Source organism: Crinia signifera, chromosome 11 (genome assembly GCF_055691185.1).
Source record: "Crinia signifera chromosome 11, ASM5569118v1, whole genome shotgun sequence".
NCBI classification, from domain to species: domain Eukaryota; kingdom Metazoa; phylum Chordata; class Amphibia; order Anura; family Myobatrachidae; genus Crinia; species Crinia signifera.
The window spans coordinates 1534313-1552710 of record NC_139227.1 but is presented as its reverse complement, the minus strand read 5'-3'; the positions used below and the strand labels follow the sequence as shown (position 1 = coordinate 1552710).

The window sequence follows — 18398 nt, the reverse complement described above, 5'->3', positions numbered from 1 at the left end:
GTCATTACAGTGCACCTGCAGCAGCATTACTGCATGTGCATGATTGCCATACACATAAGGCGCCCAAGGGATTATATTGGTTGCCCTTTGTTGTTACCTTTACAATACTCTCCTAGAAATAATTCACGCGGACACCTTATCTAAAAATAAGACTCAGACAACCATGGCATAAGTTTAAAATGGTCAAGTTATTTATTTAGGTGGTATGACCCTTGTTAGTCTATCAAAGGGATGGCCAAGACAGCACTTGAGACCAGCACCAGTCAGAGGTGTATGTCAATGGCAGCGACTGCCTCGCTCCAATCTAACAAACACACCCCTTACGTAAGGTACAGCCTGCACCGTGACGGCTCCCCGCCCCCTCTAAGGTAAGGCGCGGACACCTCAAGGAAGTGCCCACCGTCCCCGCTCATTTCGGGACTCGCCCACCGTCCTGGCAAGGGGGGGGTAATACCGCACGGTGACCACCTGACACCTCACCCGACTGCTGGTCGAGAGCGCCTTCTCGCCGATTTTTTAAACTAAATTAAATTTAACCGAATTGTTTGGACAGCCCGAAGGCAATGAGCACCAGAGAGAGGAAAGAAAAGAAGGGATGGGAGGGTGGGAATCCGGATTCCAAGAGGAAGTTCCTCCCCCAAGCTGGACCCTATATACCCCCCTTAAGCTACCTCCCCTCTGGGTGCTGATTGGCCCATAAGCACCACATGCTAACCTGTCTAAGAATTACACACAGCTCTGATGCTGCATGTGTATCTGCGTTTAACCCCTAAATCCCCGGGCTCTTAACTGCACTCTGGCTTATGCAGCCTTCGTTTTGCCTAAGGCGCCCAAGGGATTATATTGGTTGCCCTTTGTTGTTACCTTTACAATACTCTCCTAGAAATAATTCACGCGGACACCTTATCTAAAAATAAGACTCAGACAACCATGGCATAAGTTTAAAATGGTCAAGTTATTTATTTAGGTGGTATGACCCTTGTTAGTCTATCAAAGGGATGGCCAAGACAGCACTTGAGACCAGCACCAGTCAGAGGTGTATGTCAATGGCAGCGACTGCCTCGCTCCAATCTAACAAACACACCCCTTACGTAAGGTACAGCCTGCACCGTGACGGCTCCCCGCCCCCTCTAAGGTAAGGCGCGGACACCTCAAGGAAGTGCCCACCGTCCCCGCTCATTTCGGGACTCGCCCACCGTCCTGGCAAGGGGGGGGTAATACCGCACGGTGACCACCTGACACCTCACCCGACTGCTGGTCGAGAGCGCCTTCTCGCCACTGCCAAGGCTCCCCAGACCTAACAAGGTCGCCCGGGACCAGGCCCGCCACCCCTCAACTAGACCTAATGCCTTCCTATTGCCGAGTCACGCCAGAAAAGATGTCGCCCAGGAAAACTTCCATGCCCGCGTCAGACAGGTGGACCCCGTCTGACCTATAAAGGTGGGCCGACTCCCTAACTATCGTGGGGTGCCGCACTGCCCTACCCCCCATGGCGCTCACCCTCCTGGAAACCGCGTGGTTCACCTTTCGCCTTGCCCTATCTATGGCAACTGCATTCCTGCAGCCCCGCCACTGAAGCCGGGGGACGATATCAGACCACACTAACCGCACTCCTGGCCAAAGGGCCGCAATGCGCTCCAGGTCAGCCGTTATGCTACACATGAGTGAGAGCCCCGTATTTTTAACCAGGTCGTTGCCCCCTAGATGTATAATCAATGTGTTGGGGGGGACCTGAACTGCGGGCCTTGGAAACCAGCAGGCTAAAAAGCCCACCCCACTGAAGTCCCCTAACCCCAAACCACTGCACTGAGTCAGCTCGTAGCAAGCCTAAAGCTCTGGAGGCCATGGGATGCCTGGCCGCCCAAAAAATATATGAGTGGCCCACTACCCAAACTCTCCCCTGATGTGATGAGGAAAGGGAAAAGGCTGAAAAAGAAAAAACCTAACGTTAACATCATATATTATACACTGTAACACAACCAGAATACAGTAAACAGCCCAAGTGAAGGTGAAAAACTTAAAAAACCTCCGGTGAACTTTGGTGACAGCCGAATTGAATTAGTTCTATCTCGGAGGAAAAAGTAAAAAATTCACTCCACACCGTCGATTCCCGAACGCTAGCCGTTCCAGAACCGATTGTAAACTTACGTTTTTGGGCTGGCGCAACAGGCGCATTCTACAACTTATCTACTTTATCTAACTTATCTACTTTATCTAACTTATCTACTCTTATATATTTCCTATAAGCCGATGACTTCCACCTCCCTACCTTCTGTATGGCAGAGGGTGGAAGCCCCGCCGCTGCTGCGCATGTTGCGGCCCCTATGCGAAAGGAGTGTGTCCCATAATCCTGAGCCCTCAGGCCTATGCCGGTCAAGCACCGTCTAAACACAGCCCCGAACTGAAAACGGGTGAGGGGCACACCATCTGTGTGCACCAAAAACTGTATGGCTCCAACCGGCCTAAGAGACATGTAGTCCCTGCACAATGCTACAGGACAAATGGCTTGGTTCACACTGGATCGCAGGGTGGCCCAACTACCCTTTCCCAACTGGTCTGTTTTGGATCTCTGTATCCTGCACAGGACGTGGTCCTCATGGAGAACCACGTCCTCCGACCTGAGACCAGACTGGGCCTTCTTGCTCGCAGCTACCAGTTCCCCAATCCTGAATGCCCCGAAAAAGGCGAATGTAAAGGCCACCTTCAGGAGCGCAGCCTCGAAAGGGTTATCAGCCACCTTATCCAGATTTGCCACTAGCTCCCCCAGCATGCGCTCGTCTATAGGCCGCCGAGTGTCAGGAGGCACTGGCCGCTGCTTAGCCCAGCCCCTCAAAGCCTTACTTAATACAAAAGAGGCTGTGGGATCTTGCTTCCCTCTCAGCCTGCTGTGGAAAGCTATACCCGCCAAAGCCGCCGTCATAGCCGACTTTGATCTGCCTCTTACATAATGCCCCCATACGAATGCGAGTAACCGGTCCTCGACCGACTTACCGCTATTGTCAGGCGCAGACTGAAAATCTTCCCAATCCCTCCAGGCCGCCTCGTAAGCCCTGCGGGTTGAGGGCGCCAGTGACAGCAGTGCCAAACCCTTCATGCCGATTCTATGATCTGCCATACAAGATTTGGACACCTAAGCCCCAGGGGTGACGCTTCAGGAGCAAGCTCCCGAAACTTTGTAAACTGAAACCTAGACAGGGCGTCAGCTATAGTGTTTTCTATGCCTGGGACATGTCTAGCCCTAAAATGTATATTGTACCTCAGACAATGAAGCACCAGGTAACGCAGCAACCTGAGGGCCTCAGGGGAAGCCGCCCTCTGATTGTTAATTGCGTGTACCACCCCCAAGTTGTCACACCAGAACACTATGTTCCGATTTGCCAATTCCGCTGCCCACAGCTGCACTGATACTATGATGGGGAACAGTTCCAGCAGCAAAAGATTGACCGTGAAACCCCTGTCAATCCAAGACTGTGGCCACCGTGAGACGCACCATTCCCCTTGGAAATAAGCCCCAAATCCCGTGGAGCCAGCAGCATCTGTGAAGAGCTGCAGTTCCTTGCTGGATTCGGGCTCCGTGGGCCATATAAGCTCCCTATTAAATTGCCCCAGGAATGTGGACCACACTTCCATGTCGTCTCGCATTTCCCGTGACAGCCTGACCGTGTGGTGGGGGTCCCGAACCCCCGCCGTGGCCCTCTCGAGCTTGCGGCAGAATACCCGCCCCATGGGAATGATGCGGCAAGCAAAATTAAAGGACCCCAGCAGGGACTGTAATAGTCTCAGCTGTATCCTCTTCTTCTGCAAGCACTCACTTATTAACCCTTGAAGCTTTGTCACCTTATCCTCGGGCAAGCGGCAGCAACCCGCAGCCGAGTCTATTTCTATGCCCAGGTAAGACAGGACCCTGGTGGGTCCCTCCGTCTTATCCGCAGCTATAGGGACCCCCAGCTCCTCTAGCAGGGAAACCGCCCGGGATAATATATGGGCGCACGTGCCGTCGTCTCCAGGTCCCACAAAGAGAAAGTCATCCAGGTAGTGGGCTACGCCCGCACAGCCTGTACTGCTCTGTATGCACCAGTGCAGGAACGTGCTGAATTTCTAGAAGTAAGAGCAGGAGACAGAACAGCCCATCGGTAAGCACTTGTCTATGTAACAGCCTCCATCTAGCCTAAAGCCCATGAACCTGAAGGACTTAGGGTGTAAGGGGAGGAGCCTAAACGCGGATTCAATATCCAGTTTGGCCATAAGTGCTCCCTGGCCGAAACCCCGGACTATGCCCAGCACCTCGTCAAATAGCTGGTACTGCACACTACAGAACTCATCCGGGATGGCGTCGTTTATAGACGCCCCGTGGGGGTGTGACAGGTGCTGAATCAACCTGTATTTACCCGGGGTCTTCTTAGGGACCACCCCGAGAGGGGAAAAACACATATCAGGGAGGGGGTTCCCTTGGAAGGGGCCCGCCATCCTGCCCAGGGCCACTTCAGCCTGGACCTTCTGGCGGACCACCTCTGGAAAATCCCTGGCCGACTTGAGGTTCCTGATGCAGGAAACTCTGATTCCGTCAGGGATGGGGAGGGGGAAACCAAAACTAAACCCGTCCAATAAAAACCTAGCGTCAGCCCTGTTAGGGTACGCCATCAACCTACGGGCCAGGGCGTCTACCACAATTGGGGAAGGGGCCCTACTTTCCGCCAGTGCCGGCGTCCCCGTGATCCCCACCTTTGGCTGCTGACCTGCAGGATTTGGAGGGGTGCCCCGCCCCCCCGCAGTTACTGCAGTCGTGACGGAAGCGGCACTTGGCGCCCCTGTCACATTTGCCCTCATTGTACGCAAAGCACTTCCCTTTGCCGCCGGCTTTAGACCCGGGTTTGGCCGCAGGAAATGGCTTCCTACCCGATGTATCTGAGCTATGCTGCCCTTTGCCTATGACCTCGAGCCATATCTCCACGTGCTTGCAGCCCATGGGCGTGACCCTTGACCCGGCGTGGGCGAGGCGGAACTTCTCGTCGTAGTTCCGCCACGCCAGCCCCTTATAATCTGTGTACGTCTCGTTCACAAGGAACAGGTAGCGTAAGACGTTCACGTGCTCCCCAGGCCTTGTGCTCAGGTAACAAGAGGAGAATATTAAAAAGCCCTTCAGCCAATTGTGGAAGCCTTTAAAGGCCGCCTCGCTACCACTTCCCGCTTTCTTGGCTGCCTCAAAGTCTTTTTTCATGTCGACCGTCAGTGTAAAGAAGTCGACAAACTTTCCCCTTTTTATTTTGTCCTTTACACCCTTACGCAGGCCCCTGGCCATGGCGGTGTTGGTGCAATGGACCATATCGCCCGCTGCGGCAGCTACTTCAGGATCCGCCTCTTTCCTAGCCCGCTTAGTGCCACCCACTTTTTTCGCAACCGCGCGTGCAACCATTTTAGCAAACTTGCGCGGGCGCTTGGGGGACCCAGACTCGTCGCTACTGGCTGAGGAGTGAGAGGAAGAGGATGCACACTCTGAAGTATTGTCATTCTCACCATCTCCAGAAGCTTCGCCTTGGACCACGGGATCCGCCTGTGCCGTGGCCCCTGTCCCTGCGGAAGTGGATGCTTCTGCCCTTGACGTGGATGCAGGGGTCTCGGTCGACCTGGGGGCCGGAGCCAGGACCCTGGGTATGGCTGGAGCCGTCACCGGTGTTGGCGGTCTGGATTCCGGGGCCCTCCTGGACCTTTCTGCGTCCTCTTCCTGGGACGATCCCCTGAACATGCCACTCCTGCCTCCGACAGAGGATACCTCGGGAGATAAAGGTGCAGTGTTAGGACCATATCCTGACCCCGTCACCCTCACCGACCCTCCCGCTGCTGTACCAGAGCTCCCCAGGCCCCCAGTCGCATAAACCTGGTTGACCTGTTGAGCCTGGGCATACATGTTTGGGTGCGTGTAAGCCGCCCCCTGAAAAGCCTGCTGCGGCACCCCGGGGCCCTGCTGTTGTGGTGCACCAGCACCCTGCCATGCTCCCCCGAAATACCCCCCGGGAAACCCTCCACCTGCCCCCGCTGTTTGGGGAAAGTACGGGAAAGGGGGCTGCTGGGACCCTGTATAGGGCCCGTATTGTGGGTTGGGCATGGGGTACCCCGGGTAACCCCCCGTATTCGGACCGGGAAAAGCCCACTGCTGTTGCTGCTGCACGGGGGGCTGCATGTATGCGTGTTGACCCGCACCAAAACCCGCGTGGCCAAACCCCTGGTGTCCCCCCTGCCCCGCCGGGGCCCCGGCGAAGCCCTGAGAGGCCGCGGGTAAAGGCTGCTGGCCTTGATGCCATTGCTGCTGCGGGGCCTGCCAACCCTGGAAGGGGGGGGCACCGCCATCCATCCGGCCGCCGACGAAAGCGTCCCCACGGCCACCGTCCCAGCCCAGGGGGATGAGAGAGCCTCTCCCCGTGGCCAGTATGTTTGTCAGGGAAGCCAGAGGGCCCTGATCCGCACTGCGCTGCCCACTTGCATTCATCCGCAGGGGGCTCCATGTGGGGCCCCCTGTTATGACCTGCAGAGGACTCCCTGGACCCTGCACTAGTGGGGTGCTAGCCCTGAGGGGCACCCCCCCATCTCCCCCGCTGAGTGACACCCTCCCAGCGCTCACCCCGCTGCCTGAGGCGCGCGGGGTACCCATAGGGGTCTGTCTACCCCGCACTGGCGTTGAAACGCCAGCAGATGGCGCCAGAGCACTATCCCCAGCAGCGCTACTCACTGCTGGGTGCTCACCATGTGCTGCTGGCGCAGCGCGCTCCCCGCTCCCAGCAGAGCCCTGCTGAGCTGGGGAGACGCTTCCCTGCGGTGGGGACCCCTGTCCCCCAGAGGTAGAACGCGCAGGAGACGGCGCGCTCACCCGCGATGACGCGGTTGCGGCCGTCCTGCTGCCTCCCCTGCCTCCCCCGCGCGCTGGTACAGTCACCAGCGGGCGGGCTGCGTCTGCCAACCACCTAGGTGGTGGGGCAGATCTCTTGGGGCGGCCGGACATACTTGCAGCTGCGCGAGTGAAAACAGGCCTAAAAACAAGTTAAAAGGTACTTAGCTTCGCGTGCTGCACTGTGTGAAATCCGGATTCCAAGAGGAAGTTCCTCCCCCAAGCTGGACCCTATATACCCCCCTTAAGCTACCTCCCCTCTGGGTGCTGATTGGCCCATAAGCACCACATGCTAACCTGTCTAAGAATTACACACAGCTCTGATGCTGCATGTGTATCTGCGTTTAACCCCTAAATCCCCGGGCTCTTAACTGCACTCTGGCTTATGCAGCCTTCGTTTTGCCTAATGTGATGTTGCAGATGGTTTTGCACGCATATGTTATGGATAAAGCAGCATGTGAACACAATTTCCACAAACCTTCTCAGGACGATACAGCAGAAGACCCCCAGACTTGTCAATGCATCCAAAGCTTGCACCCCAAAGCATCGCTCTATTACTGGTCTGGTGGCCTTCTGTGTTCCACGTCACAATCAGGCAGCAACAGTGGAGTCATTAGCCAAGTCACACACAGATACCCACCATCACCTATGGAAGAAATAAACCAAAAAACATAAAGAGGAATAATATCACAGAATACTGGTTCGCACTGCAGCATTACACTGCACCACACAAGGCCCAGAACATAGATTTAACTAGAAATGTGACCACTTTTCATGCAAAGAAATTTTTTATGCTGAATGTAAACACAGTCGACAGGGACACTAAAAACATTCACGGCGTCACCATGTTTCAGCCACACTGTTTTATTCTCCCACAAAGTCCCAGCAGATGGGAGGGCATGAAATACAACACGTTAGCTAAAAGAAAGTGAAAAACCCCATGTTGATCTTTTAACTGTCGACCTAGCTTATGTTGACCAAATGGTTGTGTCAACCTAATGTCCCTGTTGACCTAACCCCATGTCGACCTTCAGACATGTCGACTTTCATGCATGTCAATCTTCATTGGTCAACCTTCCCCTTTCCGACCAAGTGACCGTATCCCCTGGAAAACCTGCTGATCATGCTCAGATTCGTGACCCTGCCATCGTCGTCTTCTGTGCTGCTGACAGTGCATCAGGTATACCCAGGGCTATTGTTCAGCAGGCTCCAGCAGGAACTGAGGCCCTTATTCTAGTTCACTTTTTCTGACAAAATATTTCTTAGATGGACAAAAGCATGTGCACTGCAGGTGAGGCAGGTGTTACTTGTGCAGAGATAATTAGATTTGGGTGGGGTTTTTACACCTGCCCCACCTGCAGTGCACATGGTTTTGTCCATCTAAGAAATATTTTGTCAGAAAGAGTGAACTAGAATAAGGGCCTCAGTTCCTGATGGAGCCTGCAGAAAAATAGCCCTGGGTATATCACAGCCCCAAATGCCAAAATGTCCGTCTGGAATGGCTGTAACAGTCAGGAGAAAGGTATTTATGTGCTCAATGTCCCGTATAGGCAGGACACGAGCACAGATGATTGGTCAATTTGGTTCCCATTTGAAACTCCCATCAAAAATGTGTTTTCTAAAAAATACGAATGTAAAAGGACCGAAATACTTATGTAAACCAAAATATGAACCATTGGTAAATTTGTCAATACCATTGAAATGAACGGGGATTTACGGATCTATTCTATTGATGGTGTATTTATTCACATTTTTTTTTGTAACTACCAGAGAATACGAACGGAAAAAATATATCGTATACATTTCAGCCATAGTAAATTATACAATGTGTGAAGTACAAATGTACGAATACGACCATTAGATCTTGGTAAATCCCCCCCCCATTTATCATTAAGAGTTATAATACGGTCTTCCCTTCACATAGGCAAGAGAGATTTGCTGGTTAACTTACAAAATGAAGTTTGCAAGTAACACATTTCTGATATCTAAGGCAGTGTACAGAAAAAACAATTATCTGAGCAACTACAAAATACATCCAGCCCAGGAGGTGGAATGCTGCAGCCCAGATAAGAACTTAAGGTGCCCACACACGCACCGATCCCGGCAGTGCGATGCTGTACGATGGGGTGCGCGCTCCCGCGGCACGCCATCGCACAGTACAAAAAGTATGTGCTGCACATACTTTTTGTACTAGCTTTTTCTAGCATAGCATCGCATCGTATGCACATCGTATGCACAAGGCATACGATGCGATGCTATGTGTGCTAGTTAAGCCCACAACGCACGCCGGGATCGGTGCGTGTGTGGGCACCTTTAGAATGTGGGGTAGAATGATGGAATGCTGCATGTGGAATTACTCAGGAGTAACTGGGATACTCTTACTCTAAGGACATCATTGCACTGACTGTTTATCTAGCCCAGCTCTAGCATATTTATAGTGGATGCAGCGGATTGGTAGTTGCAGGATGATGTCAGACTAGCTTGACTTGGATTGGCTGAGAGACTTCCTGTATACTAAAACAATATGGCTGCACCCATGCTGAGAATGGAGTTAAGTGTGCCATGTATGTGGACCAGGCCTGAGGCATATAACCAGCATGAGAACATAGCGCTGGAAGACATTGCGGGAGCCGTCAGCCGCATGCACTCTGAGTTGGCTGGACACCGGAGCGCCGCATGGAGGAAAGTCTCTGAGCAAGCCTGGAGAAAAACTTGGATGGTAAATAAGTGTTTCTCAGTCAATGGATCGTGACATGGTCTACATATGGAAGGGTTGACATGTTTTTCTAGTGTCAATTTGTAGATTTCATCATGTGGAGTCCAAATTAGTGTATTGTGTCTCCTCGCATGGCTCGTATTGGGCAAGGTGCCTCACTCCACTACTGCTTACAATTCCCAATCAGAGTCCCCGTGGATGGAAAAGTCCGAAGAAAGAAAAAAAATCCCCAAAAACTCATGTTGACCTAATATAGCGACCAATGTCATGTTGGTCTTATGCCATACTTACCTACCTGACCCTCTCCAATACGGACACAGTGCTCTATTCCTGGGCTTCCCTGGTAATGTAATTCCCTGGTAATGCTGCAGGGAAATCCAGGAGCAGAGCACTGTGTCCCTCATAGAGCGGGTCAGGTAGGCAAGGATGCCGTTTGCCTGTGTTGAGCTATTGTCTGTCTACCTTGTGCATGCTGATTCTATGGTGTCCACCTATCGACCAGATACCAGTGTAGGCTGCAATATATTCGTATCTACCTTTAAGGTGTCACAAGGAAAACCTGTTTATTAATGCTCTGTAACCGGTGTCTGTGAATATGAATATATACTAATATACTAATGCAAATGTAAGCCTAAACTAGACGATGGATATCGTTAACGATTCCCGCTAAACTCCAGGGGAAATTATATAGTGCATGCACACTGAACAATATTGTTAACGATATCGTTCAGTGACATCATCCTGACCCCAAATTCATACATACATACAGGTGCATCGTTCACGATATTGATGTGTATGGGGCTTAAGCTATCGAATGAGATATATTATATTTGTGTGTGTGTGTGTGTATGTATATACAGTGGGGCAAAAAAGTATTTGGACAGCCACCGATTTTGCAAGTTGACCCATTTAAAATCATATGTACACTTCAACAGTGAGAGACAGAATGTCTGTGTGTGTGTGTGTGTGGGGGGGGGGGGGGGGGGATGATAGGAAATCACATTGTATGATGAAAACATAAATATTTGGAGACCTACCTACCAATGTCTGTCTCTCACAGACCTGTTACTATAAGAAGCTCTTCTATCCTCCACTCGTTACCTGTATTAATAGTTATCTGTATAAAAGACACCTGTCCACACCCTCAAACAGTCAGACTGCGACCTCTCCACCATGGCCAAGACCAGAGAGCTGTGTAAGGACACCAGGGACACATTGTAGAGCCACACAAGGCTGGGGTGAGCTATCCGACAATATGCAGCAGCTTGGTGAGAAGAGATCCACTGTTGGCGCAATTATTAATAAATGGAAGAAATACAAGATCACTGACAATCTCCCTCGACCTGGGGCTCCATGCAAGAGCTCACCTCACGGGGTATCATTGGTCTTGAGAACAGTGAGGAATCAGCCTAGAATTACATGGGGGACCTGGTCAGTGACCTCAAGAAAGCTGGGACCACAGTCTACAAGGTTACCATTAGTAACACACTACGTAGTCATAGATTAAAATCCTGCAACACCTGAAAGGATCCCCTGCTTGATCCAGCACATGTCCAGGCCCGTCTAAAGTTTGCCAGTGACCATCTGGATGATCCGGAGGAGGATTGGGAGAATGTCATGTGGTCAGATGAGTGTAAAATAGGACTTTATACCAAAAACTCCACTCGCATGTTTGGAGGAAGAAGAATGATGGTTGGCATCCCAAAAACACCATACCCACTGTGATGCATGGGGGTTGAAACATCATTCTTTATGGCTGCTTTTCTGCAAAAGGGACAGGACGAATGATCCGTATTAAGGAGAGAATGAATGGGGCCATGTATCATGAGATTTTGGCCAAAAACCTCCTTCCCTCAGTAAGATCACTGAAGATGGAACGTGACTGGGTCTCCCAGCATGACAATGACCACAAACACACCGCCTAGGCAACTAATGAGGGGCTCTGTAAGAAGCATTTCAAGGTCCTGGAGTGTCCTAGCCTGTCTCCAGACCTTAACCCAATTGAAAATCTGTGGAGGGAGTTGATAGTCCGTGTTGCCCGGCGACAGTCCCTAAACATGACAGAGCTAGAGAAGATCTTCATGGAAGAGTGAGACACAATACCTGCTACAGTGTGCCCAAACCTGGTCAAGAACTACAGGAAACGTTTGACCTCTGTAATTACCGACCAAGGTTATATTACAAAGTATTGAGTTTAACTTTTTGATTTTCCAAATATATATTTTCCACAGGAATATACAAATAAATTGTTTAAAAATCATACAATGTGATCTCCTGGTCGTCGTCCCCCCCCCCCCCCCCCCCCGCCTGTATCTGAAATAAGCACTAAGAGGGACTGTATATATATATGTCATCATCCTAGGGTGTGGCCAATGTGTTGACACGTGCCAGTTCATATCTATGAACTTAATAAAACTCTTTGGATAAGACTTTTTGCTTGATATCTAAAATCCTGGGAAAACTACATCACTGCTACAAGCTGAAATACCCAATCCAGGGGCCTAACAACAGCGCTGACTCACTATTGTTTTGTGTGTGTGTATATATATATATATATATATATATATATATATATATATATAAAGGCAAAGAGAGAGTAGAGAGCGCTATATATTCTCCACCAGCTACAAGTAAAATCACCACGATGATTAGTGGTGTGAATAACCAATCCAATTACAATGTGATAGAAATTCAATAATAAAACAATTTTATTAAAACATATTTTTCATTGTTCACATCTGGATTTCATCTTAGGATATGATTTCAACAGCCCCTATATATATATCTGTGCCCCAAGTCTGGCTAACCTGTATATGGGCGACTGGGAGAAAAATACTTTGAGTCCAGATTTAATGAAAAATTTCATCATATTTAAAAGATATATAGATGACATTATCATTGTGTGGAGGGGGGATGAATCGTCCTTCAATTTATTTGTCGATTCCCTGAATAATAATTCTTATAATTTGAAGTTTACCTCTAATTATAATGAGAGGCATATTGAATTCTTGGACTTATTTTTGAGCGTTGATAATTTTCCTACAGTTAGTACCATTGAAACATCCACGTACTTTAAGCCCATAGATTGTAATAGCTAGTATCTACAATTCCAAAGCTGTCATTTAAAATCTTGGAAGGAGAATATCCCATTCTCTCAGTTTGTTCGATTGAGGAGAAATTGTTCTAATATTTCTTTGTCTGACTCCCAAGCTTCCACATACACTAATAGATTTAATGAGAGAGGTTATCCATCTAATATAATCACTCGAGCGCGTGAAAGGGCTAGAGTCTTTGAACGAGGAAGATTATTGGAATATAAACAATCATCCTCATTACAAACAGTCCAAAGGAGGGATGATTGCCCATTTGTCACACAATTTAATGACAAAGAAAAAGAGATCAGGCTCATATTTGAAAAGAACTGGAATATATTAAAACTGGATCCAGTACTGAGAGACTGGCTCTCTAAGAAACCCGGCATTGTGTATAAAAACGCTAAAACACTGAAAAACATGATTGCTAAAAGCCAGTTGGAACACATTAATCCTAGACCTTCTTCTACCGCCCTTTTAGACATAAAAGGTTGTTTCTCTTGTAACAGCTGTAAGGTGTGCAAGCACATAAGGAAGGGCACTGATCTATTTAATACTAAATTGTCCAAAATAAAAATGCATAAATTCATCAATTGCAATTCAACTTATGTCGTTTATGTGCTGTCCTGTACACAGAGCCAGATTAAGGTCTAAATGGGCCTGGAGCTGCAAATGATCAAGGAACTATTATGCGCAATAATAGGGGTTGTGGCCAGCACCTAATATTGTGGGTGGCGTGACCAGTGTTCTGTTTGGGTGGTCTGCTCATGGGTGTGTCTGTATTTGTGTAAATACTTTCAACTAATTATATATGCCTGGAAAAGGCAGGGGCGGGCATAAGAAAAATGCAGGGAGATATATTGGCGGCTGCACTCCAAAGGTGCACCCGCAGGATGCCGATGTCCTAAGATACTTGTGGAGTTAGGCGGCACACCAGTCATAAAAAAAACACTGAAAGCCGAAACTTGGTAGACAACATTTCAGCACCTTTTATGTGGTCACCTAAATTTACCACACCATATACCCCTTATACAAATCATGCAACACAATAGTAACCCCCTTATACTGTAATTGCCTCTTACACATTGTGCCCCATGGAATGAAAATTCACACCGATTGAGCCAAAATTCACACTATGGCACACAGATTGAGTCAAAATTCACATTTTGACACATGGATTGAGCCAAAATACACACTATACCAGGCATGTCCAAACAGTGGCCCTTCAGCTGTTGTAAAACTAGACGCCCCAGCATGCCTTGAAATAATTTTAGCATTCCCTAATAGCAAAACTGTGCCAATGCATGATGGGACTTGTAGTTTCACAACAGCTGGAGGGCCATAGTTTGGACATGCCTGCACTCTACCAAACAGATTGAGCAATAATGCACAATTTGCTTTATAAATAGGGGCATTGCGCGCCAAAGGCGCATATTAAAAATGTACACCATAATGCCCATTACATGTTAAGCCACACACCATAATCTACATTACGTATTATGCCAAACAGCATAATGCCTATTAAAAATGATGCAACATACATGTTCATTGCCAGGGGTTCCATGACCGTTGCAATGTGGGATTACATGCTCATTGCCAAGGGGGAATACATGCTCGCAGTAACTGGGGGACATCCGCCGCCGGGCAGAAATGACAACTGGGCAGAGAGCAGGGGGCTGCCCGGCTGTATTCAGAGCACTGCATGTCCCAGCTATTTGAAATAATACCCCTTTCACACCAGAAAATGCAGGGACTTACCCGGGGATATGGTCCCAGGATCATGCAGGGACATTCCCGGACTAGCCCCTTTTACACCAGCCTAGTCCAAGCATTTTCTGGTGTGAGGGGGAGATAAAACCACCCTGGGACCCCCTTTTAACAACAAGCTATATCTTCAGAAACAAACTAACCCATTTACATGTAGGCTTCAAATGATTTTGGTCCCGTGAAACTGGGCCATTTGGTTCCAGAGAAATCTGTCCTCAAACAACATGAACAGCCATGAAATTACATTTCAAAAATGAAAAAAATTGGTTTACCCACAATACCTCTAGAACCAATGAACCAATACAGACCAGGTATCAGATTGAAGGCTCAGCAATTTGGATTTGACTGAGATCAACCTCGAGCTTCTGTGATGCCGAAGCGGGAACTGGCAACCGGGTGGAGGTCGGAATTAGTGGGTCCCATGTTGTCCTATGGGGAAAACGTTCCAGGTTTGCCTGGCAGTATCTCCGGGTCCCGGGGGCTACCAATGCGAGGCTGGTCTCATTAGAAAGCTCTGGCCCTCAGCTACAAAATGGGCCTATTTGGAGAGTGGACCTGGAGCTGTAGCTCCATCAGGCCCATTGTTAATCCGGCCCTGCCTGTACACGTGACCTACATTATGTAGGGAAAACTAAGAGAGCATTGAAGATTAGAGCATTAGAACATCTGCGCAATATAAAACATGGTCTCACCAATCATAGTGTCCCACGGCATTTTAAGAATTGTCATAACAAAGAGCCTAGTGGGTTGTTAACAAGGGCAATTGAACAGGTGCCCCCACCTAAACGCGGTGGAGATAGAGACAAACTTTTACTTTGTCGAGAAACTTATTGGATTCTGACATTGAATACCGTAGTTCCATCCGGACTTAATGAAGGTTACGAAGTAACTCCATTTATTAATCAATAAACTGATGACATTATGTGTGGAAATTGGATAACCTTATAGAGATATTTGCCACATGTCTTGAACTATTTTTACTAATAGTATTTGCGGCATTTATTTTAATGCACTATTGAGGATTTTCTTGATTATAATACGATGTTTTGTATTTTAATTATGTTTTTTCTATACACACACATTATATATATATATATATATATATATATATATATATATATATACAAACAACAATATGGCCACTGTTATGCGCTAAGACTCAATATAATAAGCTGCTACTCCGATAAGACTCTCCTGTTAGTGAGAGCCTGATAGTAAGTACAAGAAAGAAGGAAGGGGTTATCGGAGAGCGCTGGACTTGGTACCACTCAGTTCTTAGTGAGATTGTAACCACGTGATGTCCCGATCACACTTCTTATAGGAAATTGGAAAACTGCAAAACCCTCATTTTTAAATATTCGGATCTAGGAAATCTGATTCAATTTGATGTAGTTAATATTTTGGGGTGTATTCAATGATTTCTGGGAACTGTGACAGTGAGTAGTGCTACCTGCTCGCTGTCACAGCTCGCAGGGTCAGTATTCACTGGTCCCCCTGCACACGCCGTTTTCCCCATGCTAGGTTTTTGTAGCGACGGAGGAACTACGTGTGTGGCCGCTTAAACAGGGAGGTTCGTGGCTAAATGCAGTGGGCTCTCCGCATTAGACGTGAGCCTCGCTGTTTGGGGGAATTTTCACTGTCCTCTGACAGCGAGGATTCCTCAGAACGTAAAATAGGAGGAGCGGCCGGCGTGGGTCGCTTGTTTTAGGCGATCCCTGCCATTGCCGGCTGCATTGAATATAGCCTACTGTATGTGTATATTTAATGTGTATATAATGTTATATTTATTTGTCAGATGCCGTTGTTGACGTTAGTGAATGCTGATTGTAGTAGTGAATATACTGTATATATATATCTCCACATGCTGTGTAAGACTGAGGCTTGCAGTATCAGAATTGACTGTGCAGTTGGTTATTCTGTCGGAGAGAAGTTTTATTGTGCTTCTTGATTTGATTCCATTATATCCACTACTAAGGGGATTTTTACAAGGTCACCGAATTAACCACAGTGACCACATTACCCTTAATAAACTCTCAAAAGAGTCACCCAATATAATTTCGTGTGTATCGAACCAAGGTACTTAATTTCCATAGATCCTGGTGTATTACCCCTGAAGAAGTCCCTAGTGGACGAAACGCGTAGGGTTCTGCGTGATCTTTTAACACCTATGATCAAAACGATATTGGATGACAATGACACACCATGAAACTGTATAATGTACTGTTAATGAGAAGCTTTTTATGAAAGTTTTTTAATTGTATTACTGTTCGTAATAAATGTTTTATATTTTCCCAATTGTGGATTGGTGAAACTATCTCTGAGCGCACCTCTACATCTTTTCTCTCCATATATATATATATATATATATATATATATTTATTTGTCAGATGCTGTTGTTGAAAGTAGTAGTGAATATACTTGTGTGTGTATATATACTGTATATATAATGAAATATTTGTCAGATGCTGTTGTTGATAGTAGTAGTGAATATACTATATACTGTATATATAATGAAATATTTGTCAGATGCTGTTGTTGCAGACTGCATAATAATTATCACAGATGAGCCCCTGGGACAAGCCCAGGATATTAGGCTGCAGTATAAGTCTCTCGCACACTTAACTATTACTCGTTGGAATCCCTCCTGTGTTTTGTACTACTCTCATATATATCCTAGTGTTTTACATTTGTTGTGCATAACTGGTATTTACTGAGCACAATGTTCCCGAAACTCAAAACCCATGAAGAAAGTTTTAAAGAACTGGAATCTGAGTACAGCCCGGTGCACTTTCTCCCTCTCAACACTCCTCCCTCTCTCCCCTCCCTCTCCACACTTCTCCCTCTCTCCCCTCCCTCTCCACACTTCTCCCTCTCTCCCCTCCCTCTCCACACTTCTCCCTCTCTCCCCTCCCTCTCCACACTTCTCCCTCTCTCCCCTCCCTCTCCACACTTCTCCCTCTCTCCCCTCCCTCTCCACACTTCTCCCTCTCTCCCCTCCCTCTCTGTTTTTCTCACTTCTCTCAGATTTTGGATTCAGATTTTCCAGAGCTGTTGGAACTAAAATACATCAGACAATAGTGAGGGGGAAGGGATGGAGAGTGAGTTATATTAAATATTCAAGCCCAGAATGTATAACTTTGCTTTGTGCTTCGTTCCAGATTCTGGCCTGCAGAAGACTGCACCTTTCCGAGGTGAATTTGGTTCAGATTGCCCACAGGGGTATAAAAGACTTAACAGCACTCACTGCCAGGGTAAATATCTCATGTGTAATTCATTCTTCTCATGGGGTAATGTTGCTCACTGCCATTTGGGTGCCATGGAGAGAGACAATTGTTTTAAATAGTTTGGGGTTCATGTAATACATCAACCATATGGCTAAAAAAAACACCTATACTTTACATAGACAGTGAAATCTGCCATCCCCACATGTGACTCCCCTCACCATACACTGGAGTAGTTTTTCGAACATTCTTTCAAAACCTGTATATCTGTCACCTGTGGTTAACCCCTTCACTGGCACTCCGGAGAATTTTCCCCTATGCGCCAGTGCCCAGTCTGACTAACCCGGAAAATCCTTGCCGGGCAGTGCCGCTGAGCTGAGCGCTGGGCTTCAGCCGCTGCGCGGCTCCTGCTGCGCGGCTCCTGCCTCCTTCTCCCCTGGCTGTGTGTGGACCCTGCTAACGTCATGCCGAACACAGCCAGGTTGCTGGGTGAAGGATCGGGCAGTGGCTGATCTTGTGCGCGGTGCTGTCCGGACCCTGGAAACACAGTGGGGCTTTTTTTTAGGGAGCACTCCCCCCAGAAAAACTCACCCAGTGGGGAGCACTCCCTTAAAAAAACTACCACTGAAGGGGTTAAAATCTTAGACCACAAGTTATCAAACTCGACCCTCAGGACCCTGCATAGTGCATGTTTTGCAGGTCTCCACACAGAATCACAAATT

General features: G+C 48.1%; 1 protein-coding gene across 2 annotated transcripts in view; it reads left to right on the top strand.

Annotated features, from left to right (window-relative positions):
* The window catches only part of LTBP3 (latent transforming growth factor beta binding protein 3), a 158311-nt gene that overhangs the window by 29718 nt on the left and 110195 nt on the right, over positions 1-18398 (top strand). For both annotated transcript variants that reach the window (XM_083164804.1, XM_083164803.1), the window contains exon 5: positions 17614-17706. In XM_083164804.1, the coding sequence (XP_083020930.1) occupies positions 17614-17706 (93 nt within the window). The remainder of the gene's footprint in view (positions 1-17613; positions 17707-18398) is intronic.